Genomic DNA, 13,028 nt, shown 5'->3' on the forward strand with positions numbered 1-13,028 from the left:
CAGGTTAAAGATCTGTGGCCGGACTGTGACTCCCCACTGGACAAGGAGTGTTCACTAAAACAGCGTTTCACAGGTATTACAGCTGACACACACTGAGCTGAACTGACTTCACAATCACCAGATTTTTTTTGATCAAGCTACGATTAAACATGGTCCTGTTCACTGTATATACCAGTTTTTGCCTGCTCATATCTTTCCATCTTGTCCATGGCTCACTGAAGTGACCAGAAAGCAAAGGGCGGGGATCAGAGTGGCTCAGAGAAAATGGCATAAATACAGAGAGCCCATTGACCTCAGTGACTCTCTGAATCTACTTACATTAGTCTCTTCCAGTTTTAAAACTGCTAAGACCAAGTTCTATCAGAACAAGTTCTGTAGCACATCAGATGCTCAAAAAATATTCTTTGCTTCTGTTACGGTTTTGATATCTGTATAAGCATTTTTCGAAATAGAATGACACTGCCAACTCGATGATAGAATGGAAAGCTTAGATTCTCATGAATCCGCCGGTATAAACCACTTTCAGATGTGATTACCACAGCGGGTAATATAAACACATTTGTCCGACAAACAACGAATATCCATCCATCCGTTCTCTATACACGGCTTCAACGTACACAGCGCGACTCACATTTGCGGGTTCATTATTACACACAGATGAAAATATCCCACAAAAAACGGCCATAATCCAACCTTGGACATCCAGACGAAACAAGCCAGTAAAATATTTTTTGTCCAAAACATGTCTTGAAGTCGGTATATAATCCACGAATAGGTCGTTTTCGAGGAAATGCACCTCGCGATGTGTGTCCAATATTCCCTGTATTTCTCATCATATTTTTATTTACCAATAAAATATTAGCGATTTTTTTTGTACTGAAAATGGCTGGAATTGACTGTACCTTATAGGGCTACCTCACTCCTTCAAACACCTCCTCCCCAACCCTCCACTCTGCTTGTGTCACACTACATGTACAAAGTCTCTGCAAGCAGTAACCAGTTATCTGGGTCTGACCAACTCAACTCCACCCACCAGCTAATAGAACCACACTCTCCTCATTCTCCCCTCTGACTGAGGAGGAAGTCTCCAAATTATTGCTGGATTCTCCTCCCACTACCTGTCCACTGGATCCCACACCATCTGACCTCTTACAAACCATTTCCCCAGCACCTAACCTGGCAGTAACATAACTCCTCACTTGCTGCAGGTGTGTTCCCTGCTAAGATTTTAAGCAACTTCAAGTTACTCTAATACTCAAAAAACCTACACTTGTTCCAGCCCAGGTTGAAAACTACAGACCAGTTTCACTCCTACCCTTCCTGTCTAAAATACTTGATGAACTGTCTTCAACCAAGTCTCTGCTTTCCTCTCTAAAAACAACCTGTATGACCCGAATCAGTCTGGTTTTAAACAGGGTCACTCCACCGAGACTGCACTCCTAATGGTAATAGAATCATTGCGTTCTACTAGAGCTGCTGGGCAGTCCTTAGATCGATTGCCATTAGATCTGTCAGCTACTTTCGACACGTTTAACCACAAAATCCTCCTCTCCACATTTACTGAGCTTGACATCTCAGGATCAGTCTTCCGCTGGTTCATGTCCTACCTCTCAGGGAGATACTTCAGAGCATCTTGGAGGGGAGAAGTGTCTGAATTGCACGATCTATCCACAGGGGTTCCTCAAGGGTCAGTGCTCAGTCCTCTGTTCTTCTCATTATATACAACCTCACTTGGTGCAATAATCCTCTCCCTTGGTTTCTCATACCATTGCTATGCTGATGATACCCAGCTCTTCCTGTCATTCCCCCAGATGAGCACACTGTCTCTGCCCAGATGTCATCATGCCTTGCAGATATCTCAGAATGGATGTAAAAATGCCACCTTCAACTCAACCTCGACAAGACTGAGCTCCTTGTCATCCCAGTCATTCCCTCTATTCAACAAGAAATCAACATCCAGCTTGAATCAACCCAACTCAAAATCCACAAAGTCTTGGGTGTCACGATCGATGACCAACTAAACTAAACTAAACTCAGTTGTGTCAGTTGGTCCTGTACAACATCAGGAAGATCAGACCTTTCCTGTCTGAACATACAGTTCAACTCCTGGTCTTGGCTCTCGAAATATCATGCATCAACTACAGTTACTCATTAGTGGCAGGCCTTCCCACATGTATGGTCAAATCTCTGCAGATAAACCAGAACACAGCAGCACTTCTGGTTGCCAACCAGCCAAAAACAGCACGTCACCTTGCTGTTCAGATCGCTTCATTGGCTTCCAGTTGCTGCCTGCATAAAATTCAAAACTCTAACACTTGCAATCAAAACTACAATAAAATCCACTCCCCCTACCTGAACTCTCTCATTCAGCTCTATACATTCCCTACTGCTCACTATGCTCGGCCAACAAAAGTCTCCTGATTCAACCACCATACAGGGCTGGTCCCTAGCTAGACTCTTCTCTTCTGTGGTTCCCCAGTGGTGGAACGAGTTATCAAACTCTGTTCCGTCTGCAGAATCCCTCTGGCTTTAAGAAAAGACTAAAAATCAGCTCTTCCCCGAACATTTTTGGATTTGACCAAATCCAAAATAAACAAACAAAAACATCATACTACATCTGCACTGCCTGTAGACACCTTGGTCCACAAGTTCAGATCATCACACCTGAACTTGTTCTATGGCTCTTATCCAGGTTGTTTTCTCCTGAATAGCTCCTTGCTTGTGCTGTATCTACTCTTGGATGTGAATCAAATTGTAGAATTGTAGAATTTTGCTGAAATACACAAATACTGAAAGGTGTGGGAATGACAGAACAATGACAGAAAAGGAAAGAAACTGCAGTTCAGCTCTATTTGCACTTTTCTTACAAAGTAAGAAGCTGCTGGTGCTTCGGTGTTGATGTCTTAGAATGGTTTACACAGTTTGCATCAAAAACAATAAACAGGTACAAGCGAAACCAGATAGAAAAGTGAGAAAATGTGATAAACTGTGGCCAAAAATATCATCCATTAATTAGTATTTTGAAGTTTGTCGACAGTGAGTAACATGACAACAGAGATGTAGACATCAACAAGCTAACAGCTCATTCATCACAAAAATTATTTAGGATGATGACATGGCTGAGCAGCTAGCTAATCTGAAACATGTTGTTAAATTATATTTATTATTCATCAACTGTATGTGCAGTAATTTTATTATTACAATTTTTATAGTCATTCTGAACAATATTAAGGCCATTTTAGATTTTTTTAGCAATTTTTTTTATAAATTTGGTAAAATTTTTGACTCATTATAGGCTAATTTTGAGGAAATTTGGAAAAAAAATGTTTGAGTCACATTGCACAAATTTTTCATCATTCAACAATTCTGCAATTTCATTTAGCAGACGCTTTTGTCCAAAGCGACGTACAACACAAGCAAGAATTCAGACATAAGGAAAAACCTGTAGTAAGTGCAAAAAGTGCAAAAAGTGCGATTGGTCAAAGGTCAAGTTGCAGAAGAATTGCTAACCACCACCCCCTCTTTTTTTTTGCTTGTTTTTTTGTTTTTTTGTTTTTTCAACTTTGTCAGCGCTAAATAAGTGCTGGGTTTTGGGTCACTTGACTTATTCTACCCCTAAGGTGGAGTCAGATTAAGTGCCTAGGTGTTCTCTGAACAACTGAGTCTTCAGTTGTCTCTTAAAAGTAGAAAGGGACTCAGCAGAATGCACAGAGTTTGGTAGTTTGTTCCACCATTTGGGAACAACAGAGGAGAAGAGTCTGGCTAGAGATTTCGAGCCGTGCCGTGCTCTCACATGCAGAGCGAAGTGGGCGTGAAGGGGAGTAGACCTGGATCAGGGAATCCAGGTAGGCTGGGTCCGTTCTTGTAAATGTTTTGTAAGCCAGGAGGAGAGTTTTGAATTTGATTCTGGCTGCAACTGGAAGCCAGTGAAGAGAGATGAACAGGGGAGTGACATGAGCTCTTTTGGGCTGGTTGAAGACCAGATGTGCTGCTGCATTCTGAATCATCTGTAGAGGTTTGACTGTACATGCAGGGAGACCTGCCAGAAGAGAGCTGCAGTAGTCAATGTATGACATCACAAGAGCCTGAACCAGAAGTTGTGTGGCCTGTTGGGTCAGGAAGGGTCTGATCTTCCTGATGTTGTAGAGGGCATAATGACAAGATCGAGAAACTGAGGCCAGTCATTTTCGACAAGCTTTTACTCTTGTTTTAATACATTTGGACAAGTTTTTAGTCATGTTGGACAAGATCTGACTTATTTTGGACAAAAGAAATTTTAATCATTTTATGTAAATTTCAAGTCATTTTGGAGCTTGAATTGAGATTCAGTTTTGTCCTCATTTCCCTGAATCTCTATAACAGAGGAAAAGCAGTGTGCATGTTGACATGAACAGCAGAAAAGAAAGGAAATATCACAGTTTTTACCATCAAATTTGATGTTTTGTCTCTCTGTTCCAGACCTCAGACTGGTTCTTGTTGGGAGGACTGGATCAGGGAAGAACACCAGTGGAAACATCATACTGGGAAGAGACGCCTTCAGTACTGGTGGTGCTGCTGTCAGTTCATCCTCAGGTAACATGAGATAAATCTGAATCTTGTAAATATTACCAAAGATAATTGTAAATATTGACTGACAACTTGCAAGTCAGTTGAAGTAAGAGCAGTTGGCACTTCTCAGTGAAGGTGTAGCCTCTATGTAAGATAGTGAGGATTGTGGTGTTACCTTCAGAGAAAGGTAGATCAGTAATGTGGGACCAGGGGCAGTGTGGTACAGACATTGGAACAAAGAGGCGATCTGGTGGCTATCTTTCATGGAGTGGACGGTCACAGTGTGCCTCTTAGACCACTTGCTTGATCTCCCACCTTGTCACTCCCATCACACAGGAGAAGGAGTTCATGGTTTTCACCCTCAAGCCTTCCCCAGGGGATGTGAATGGGTGATGAACTTCATGCCCCTGGGTGGTAGATGAAGGTGACATTAAACCAACCCAGGAACGAAGTCCACTGAACCTGATGAGAGCTGAGTCAGGAAGCATTTTATAGATATGAAAGGTTTTGCGGTTTGTCCAGGACACAAAGGGATATGCTGAGCCCTCCATCCAGTGCTTCCATTCATGGAGGACCAGGACCACAGCTAGTAGTTCTGTCCTGATGCTGTAGTTCTTGTCTGCAGAGAACAAACCAGCCAGAAAAGAAGGAACAGCTTGTGATCACCAGAACAGTGGTGAGAAAAGATAACTCTGACTCCAGTGTCAGACTATGGACTGTTTGTAATGATCTGGGTGAGAAAACACAGGAAGTGAGATGAAAAGTTCTTGGAATTGGTTGAAGACTAGGTCAGTGGTGGGGGCCCATGTGATGGGGACCTTAGAAGAGGTGAGTGATTCTCAAATGTACGTCTGTTTGGATAAAAGTGTCTGCTAAATGAAATTGTAGAATTTATTCAGGGGAGTTGCTATTCAATAGTAAATGTAAAGCTCAGTGTAGAAGTGAAAGCCTTAGCAGGTGAAACACTGACACACAGGTGAGTTAAATAAGCACACAGGTGGATCTACTCATGGAAACACAATGGATCAGAAGAGTTGCAAATAAGATAATGTAATAGTAAAGTCAGCTTCAGGTGTCCATAGCCAAAGCCAAGCTGAAGGAGATCCTGCCCCAGAGAGTAGGAAACGGATACCACGACCTCAACATCAACTCCTGGAACTCCCAGCAGTGCCTTGATTTTCTGAGGGAAGTGGAAAAGATGGTTGTTGCAAATAGAAGGAAGTTTTACTCTGTCCTGGACAGAATCGGAAAAAGGAAGATTATAGAAGTTGATGGTGCGAATATAGATTGAAGAAAAATCAGATTTTATGCACTGACTTACTCCATAGACTGCATATCTTTAACCAGAGGTTTTATTGTGTTTTTTTCTGTATTTTCCATTTATAAGACCAGAAAAGCACAGACCTCCACCAAGGCTGCTCATTCCTTGTATCATTTCCAACGGATAAGTCCCGATAAGTCCGTACTGGTCGATTTTTCATGGGATCGCAATCATGTGATCATCAGAGGGCAGTTAAAGTACTGTTCACTTGATAATTACTGTTAGGCCAGTCCCGTTATCACGCAATGATATAGAAATATTTTATAAATTTGTGGATCCAGACCATAATCCGCATGACTGACAAAATCTCATCAATTGGTCTTTGTGTCATTTCTGACCTTCCCTGAAAATTTCATCTAAATCCATTAACATATGTTTGAGTAATGTTGCTAACAGACAGACAAACAGACAAACCAGTGTCAGCAACACAAAATAGAAAATCAACAAACACACCTATGGATCCTCACCCTGTTAACATTATTCAATTCAATTTTATTTATATGGTGTTAATTACAAATCGGATCATCTCAGGATGCTTTACAGAACTCAAGTTGCCTGAACACCCAGAGCAGCCCTAAGGTGACAGTGGCAAAAAAAACCCTTCCCCTTTAACAGGTGGGCGGCTGTGGCTCAGGTGATAAAGCGGGTCGTCCAATGATTGGAGGGCTGGCGGTTCGAGTCCTGCTCTGTCCTAGTCATGGGCAAGACTCTTTACACTGCCTTGCCTCTGGTGCTGCTCTCACACTGGTGTATGAATGGGGCTGTAGGCGGAGGGGCTGTAGGTGTGGATTAGCATGTAGCTTACCACCACCAGAGTGAGAATGTGTGAGTGAATGAATAATGGATCCATTGTGAAGTGCTTTGAGTGCCCAGAAAAGTGCTATATAAGTCTAATCCATTATTTATTATTATTAACAGGAAGAAACCTTGAGCAGAACCCGGCTCATAAGGGGGACCCATCTGCCACTGGCCACCAGGTTGAGAGGGACAGAAGAAGTTATTATTAGCAGTGCAGTGACAAGATGGGGACAGCTGGAGATACAACACTGAGCTTCTAAACCAGGATTCAGGAAAACAATAAACCCAAAAACTAACGAGAATTTATTGATATATTTGTCAACAAAACTTTGCATGTAAAAAAACCCCCACACTATTATTGAGAACAATATTAACTCCCCATGGGGGAATCAAACTCCGGTCTTTCGCATGACAAGCAGAGATACTGTCCACTATACTAAGGAAGTTGGAGGCTATCCTGTGACCACAACGAGCCAATCACAGCTTCATAACTACAATACAGAAAATGATTATTGTTTACTATGTTCATGTGATCAGTAGTAACTTAGGTTTACGATGTACGATGTTTACGAAGTTGAAATCTTTTAAGGACATGAAGTGTAGTTGTTTTTATAAATATTTGCATAAACAGGAGTTAATTTAATAAATACGAATTTATATTTATTTAGTTTATTCATTATTTATAACTTTCTGCATTCCTTCTCTATGGCAGGGACTACAGATGGATTTGCATACTTTTATTTTTTTTTTACAATTTCATCACAGCTTTAAAAAAAGTGGTTATATTTTTAGTTTGGGGTTCACAGAGTTTGTTATGATTCATTATTTACCATTAATAATCGTCACACTCATACATCTGTTCTCAGATCTGTGTTTATGTTCATATCTGTGTTTTATCAGACTGGAGGCTGTTTATTTTGACTTCATATGATGAACTTTTTTCTTCTCGTTTGCATTTCAGATGAGAAAAACTGCATTTTTGTCATATTACTTGAACTCTGTGCAATTATAATAAAGTCAAATCAGTCGCTTTTTTTTAGTTGCATCTCAGTTTTTTCAGTTATATAAATGTGGTAACTTCCTGTTCAGAATTTTGACCTGTTAACATGAGTCTATCTCTTTTACTTACTTAAACATGTGAAAATACCTATTTTTTTGTTTTGCATTTGTGCTTTCATTTTTTCACATCCGGACTCAGTACTGTTGATGTTGTTTGCTTGTTCATGTTTTTAAATGTCTTCCTCTATAGATACTTGAACCTGGAAAGTCACAGAGAATAATTGATAAAGAAAAAAATAAAATAATAATCAAATAAAATGACATAAATACTCACTAAAGAAAGTCCATTTGAGGTTGGATCCAAAAAGAATCAATCCTCACAGACCTCCATGTTAAACGTCCAGCCTTAGAGCAGAAATAAACATGTTTACTGTCTGATACAACGAAACAGAAATGTTGTTTCTGTGACACGATGCTGCCTGGTTTTTATTGAGAAGACAACATTTGTTGAGTTTGGCAAAAACTGGTTCTACTGAGATTACTGGATTCACAGCGAGTTTTCTGCAGCTTTGATTTCCTCAAACAGTCCAAATGGGAAGTTGGTTTATGATTCTTCACTTGTCATAGTTGCTTGTTAAGCTTCCATGTTCTTTCTTATCTGTGCTTTGGGTTTGTGGTAATTGCTCGTGACCTACTTCATGACTTGCTGCATTTCAAAACAGTCCCACATTGTCGGTAGGATTCAAACCTGTACAGAGAAACCCCAATGGATTTCTAGTCCATAACCACTCGGCCACGACAACCCACAGAAAGAATTTATTTCACATCATAAACTCACACTATTGGGGTGTTTGTGGTTTACAAAATTACAGAGAATGAATTAAGATAATTTCTGGTTGGTTGCTAGGTAATGTTAGCATGTTCGGGTTAGCATGTGCTAGCATTAACAGACATTAACTAATTCTAATAACTACTCACAGTTTCTCTGAACTGGGAGACTCGTTGACAGTCTTTCAAAGAAAGTAGAGCATCAGTGATGTCTTCAAAGTGCGACTGAAACAGGCGTGGGCCCAGCTGTGTTATTCAGGCAGCGCGCAAAATCTCACACAACACAAGGTTATGGGAGAAGAATGGCAGTATTCATGCACTTTGTTGTTTTGCTTAGCGTAAGTTCTCTCTGTTGCCTTCTAGTGATAATTCACCTGAACAGCAGAAAGATTTATGTGGAGAACCCAGAACACGATCAAACATGCTGAGTTTCTGGTGGCTGCAGTGACTCAGTTTGTGCCTTCAAGAAGTAAAGTTTCAGGTTTGATACCAGCTTCATCCTTATCAAGTACTGAAAATAACTGCAAAGGAGTAATGAAGATAATTGCAAAGAAAATCAAAATAACAACAAAGAGACACAAAATAACTATGAAGAGACACAAAATAACAACAAAAGACACGGTTGTTGAACTGTACAAGCTATAGATTGCCCTGTAATTCCAGTTCTCTGACATTGGACATTCTAGTACAAATATAAGGTCTGAAAATGGAAATATGTCCACATTTCAAAATAATGTCTTACTGATGTTGGGATCAATATTTTATTATTATTGCAGACTGTAAATCAATGAGATGGTTGAAAATAACAGTGAAAATAACAACAATGAGACATCAGAGAACTACAAAGGAACACAAAAATGGCCACAAAGAGACAATAAACAACCACAAATAAAAACAAAATGAGACACAAAATAACAACAAATCACTACAAAGATGCACAAAATGACCACAAATAGAAACAAAACTATTATAAACACAAATACCTACAAAAGTACTACCAAGAAACACAAAACAAACTCCAAAGAGACAAAACAACCAAACTCGACTGAACTGTCATGTGGATAGCTGTTACGTTCTGTGGTGTGTAAGTAGGATTGTGTTTCCCTTCTCTTTTTTCCTGTTCCTAGGTTACACCAGGTGGGAGTGGCGAGGTGCACCTGTGGCTCCTTACCATCAGTCGGGATGGTTAAATGGGGAGGAAAGCCTGATCATCGGTGCCAGTGGGCCAGATCAGCTGCCAGAGTGTGGAGCTGGTGTTTCCTCATGTTCTGTTTAAGACAAAGGGTCTACTTACGGAGGGGCTGTGTGTGGGGCGCCCAGTGTTGGATTTGTGAAGCCTGTTTTGTGTTGAGCTATTATTTCTCCTTTGTAGCAAATAAATTCCTCTCTGTTGAGGTTACAGCCAGTTTTCCCTGCCTCTGCATTTATTCATTCTTACTACTTGTTACTCCCCTCATCCCCTAGTGCGCGGTACGTAACAATAGCAAAACATAAACGTGTTGTACTGTGAAATCTGCAACACCTTTATTGTATTAAAGTGTTTAGAAGAATCTCACTTTGTACAGGTTCAAAACCATCTGTTGTGTGTGTGTTCACTTTAAGTTTCATTTCTGTTTCCAGAAGAGCCTGAACTTATGGAAATTTCTTGTACTGGGCGTGGTTTGAATTACCTTTGGTTTGGCAGAAATGAGACATTCCTCTCAAAAGCAGCAGAGTGTGAGCAGATGTTCCTCACAGCATAGACTTTATATTTGTCTTTTTGATCAACATCCGCATCTAAACATGCCAATGCAGACACGGAAAAACAGGAGAGGATATGAAGAACATTATGTCCACAGTCATCACTTAAACCTGAAGGATTTGAAGCAGGAAGCTCGACATTTGGAAAGATGGAAACAGATGGAACCTGCATTATATTCAACCCATGCCATTGGAATGTGTTCTCCTGTTTACAGAGCCCTGTTGGAGGTGTTTTTATGAGGGTTCTTCTGTCTAAAATACTGATTCAGGGATTCTTCGGCTGTTGTAGACGAGGGGGAGTTGTTTGGGGATGCTCTCTGCTTTCCCCATATCGTAGGCAATAAAGAACCATTTGTTTTAACCTATATGTTGAAAACCTATAAAACCTGATTGCTGGTCATTGTCCAGCAAGGAGGATTCAATTGGCCGACTCCTTCCAGACTGCTTCTGTCTGTACTGATGCTGTTTTTTCTTTTAATAAAATACTTTTAAAGAAACGGACATTTCTCCTTCACCTGCCCATCATGGACACCAGAGAGAGAAACAACGACAAAAGATAACTACAAAATAACCACAAAGAGAAACAGAATTGCTACCAAGAGACACAAAACAACCACAAATAAAAGAATAATTATAACAAATGGACACAAATAAGCACCAAAAAAGAAAACAACTGAAGGCAACTGAACTGTCATGTGGCCAGCAAAACATAAACGTGTTGTACTGTGAAATCAGGAACATCTACATTGTATTAAAGTGTTTAGTAGAATCCCACTTTACACACAATCGATCTGTTGTCTGTGTGTTCACTTTAAGTTTCACCTTTGTTTCCAGAGGCGCCTGAACTTTGAAATTTGTTCTACAGGGCGTTGTTTGAATTACACATGCGTAAAAGATAAGACTTTCCTCTCCACAGCAGCAGAGCGTCAGTACATGTTCCTCACAGCAGATACTTTATATTTGTCTTTTTGATCAACATCCTCATCTAAACATGCCAATGGAGACACGGAAGAACAGGAGAGGACGTGAAGAACATTTCGTCAGCGGTCGGCACTTAAACCTGAATGATTTGAAGCAGGAAGCTCAACATTTGAGAAACCAGTACCTCTACAAAGAAAACATCCCAAACTCACCAAAGCCGGAGTTCCATGTGACTCGTCTGAAACACGACACAGATCAAGATGGATTGAGGGGCATCAGGATGGACGAAGGCTTCAGGGTTCCACACGGAGGCTTGAATGATCCCCACAAAGGCGTCCTGTTGTGGTGGAGTCTGGCTGTGGGCCCTGAGGAGGTGAAGTCAGCTGAGACGAGGCTCCTGCAGCAGAAATTCTCCAACCTCACAGAGGATGAGGTCACCATGCATCCCAGCTTCCTCTATAAGTTTACCAGCTCTCCAGCCTTCTCAGAGGAGTCCAGGCTGGGTTCATACCGCTTCACCTTCAACCTGGAGGACGTACTGGAGGCCTACAGCCAGCAGGTAGGAACTCTGGAAAATAACTTCTAATACACAGTGGTGAATGAAAGTTTCTGTACACTTGTAAATAATGTTGATATCATGGCAGTTTAGAGTTTCTAATGACTCCTAAAGATCTTCTCTATATGACAAAATCTGCTGTAGCTGGGGGGGATGATGTTGGCAGACCACTTTGTTGCACGACGGCTGATGCTGATATATTTCTGTTCCCGTTCTTGATGAAAATAAAATAAGTTTTGGTAAAGCAACCGCTTGTCGCTCCGTTCCTATCAGATTCACAGACCGTCTGAATAAAACAGAGGAAGTGACATCACAAAAGGGTAAATGTCACAGAAATATTGCAAGAGTGAAAGTCACAATGTCAAAATAAAATACAATAAACCTCCCCAAGTAAAAATACTCAATAAATAAATACACAACAGCAATGATATCATATCCAAAACAAATTAAATAACAATGAAAAGAAACAATGAAGGATTTTAGGTGAAATTACTAATTTGTGTACACACCGGTTACACTAGGTCAAAAACACTCACAGAAACTGAAATGATCAGCTTTGGTGATGTAGAAAGTTGTTTTAATCAGATTTTCTTGGTGGTTTGTGAGTGACTGTAATTGACTACAGCTGTTGACTCCTCTGAATCAATTTAAATAGAACTCACTTGATCATCATATTAGTCTCAGACACAAACGCTACAGTGGGGAAAGTCTGAGGAACTCAGCAAATATCTGAAATAGTGAATCATTAACTTGAATACGTCAAAAGCGGCTACAGATCCCAAAATCATCTGTGCAAACCATTTGTAAATGTAAAGTTCGTGGTCCAGTTGTGTTACTGCCACCATCAGGAAGAAAACACAAACTATCACCTGCTGCTGAGAGACAATTGGTCAGGATGGTCAAGAGACAACCAAAAACCATCTAAAAGCAGGTCTGAATGAATGAGAAGCTGCTGGAACACAGCTGTCAGTATCCACAGTGTTTTACATCAACATGAGCTGAGAGAATCCATGAAGAAGGAAGTTCTTCCTCTAGAAGCAGAACCTTAAAGCTGCTGATCACATGGACAAAGAAAAGACCTTCTGGAGGAAAGTTCAGTGGTGAGATGATACAATAAGTAGAAAAGCACGAATTTTCACCAAATTTTTTACAAGATGTCCGGAAGAACAAAAGTAACAATCGATTAGATTTTGGAGGTGATCCGGATCACCTGGCGGCCATCTCTCAATTGTACAGAGTCCTTCAAAAAAATCCTGGATCCAGACGGTGATCTGGATCACCTCCAAAATCTAATCAATTGTTACTTTTGCTCTTCCG

At 40.5% G+C, this 13,028-nt stretch overlaps 2 protein-coding genes across 2 annotated transcripts in view; both read left to right on the forward strand.

Moving 5' to 3' along the window:
• Positions 1–13,028, forward strand: part of LOC110972118 (GTPase IMAP family member 8-like) — a 323,852-nt gene that overhangs the window by 21,428 nt on the left and 289,396 nt on the right. The gene's annotated exons all lie outside the window — the stretch shown is intronic.
• The window catches only part of LOC110972346 (uncharacterized), a 185,039-nt gene continuing 183,236 nt past the window's right edge, over positions 11,226–13,028 (forward strand). Inside the window, exon 1 of the mRNA XM_051937136.1 lies at positions 11,226–11,588. Coding sequence (XP_051793096.1) covers positions 11,226–11,588 — 363 coding nt within the window. The remainder of the gene's footprint in view (positions 11,589–13,028) is intronic.

Source organism: Acanthochromis polyacanthus, chromosome 17 (assembly GCF_021347895.1).
Source record: "Acanthochromis polyacanthus isolate Apoly-LR-REF ecotype Palm Island chromosome 17, KAUST_Apoly_ChrSc, whole genome shotgun sequence".
In the NCBI taxonomy this organism is placed as follows: Eukaryota; Metazoa; Chordata; class Actinopteri; family Pomacentridae; genus Acanthochromis; species Acanthochromis polyacanthus.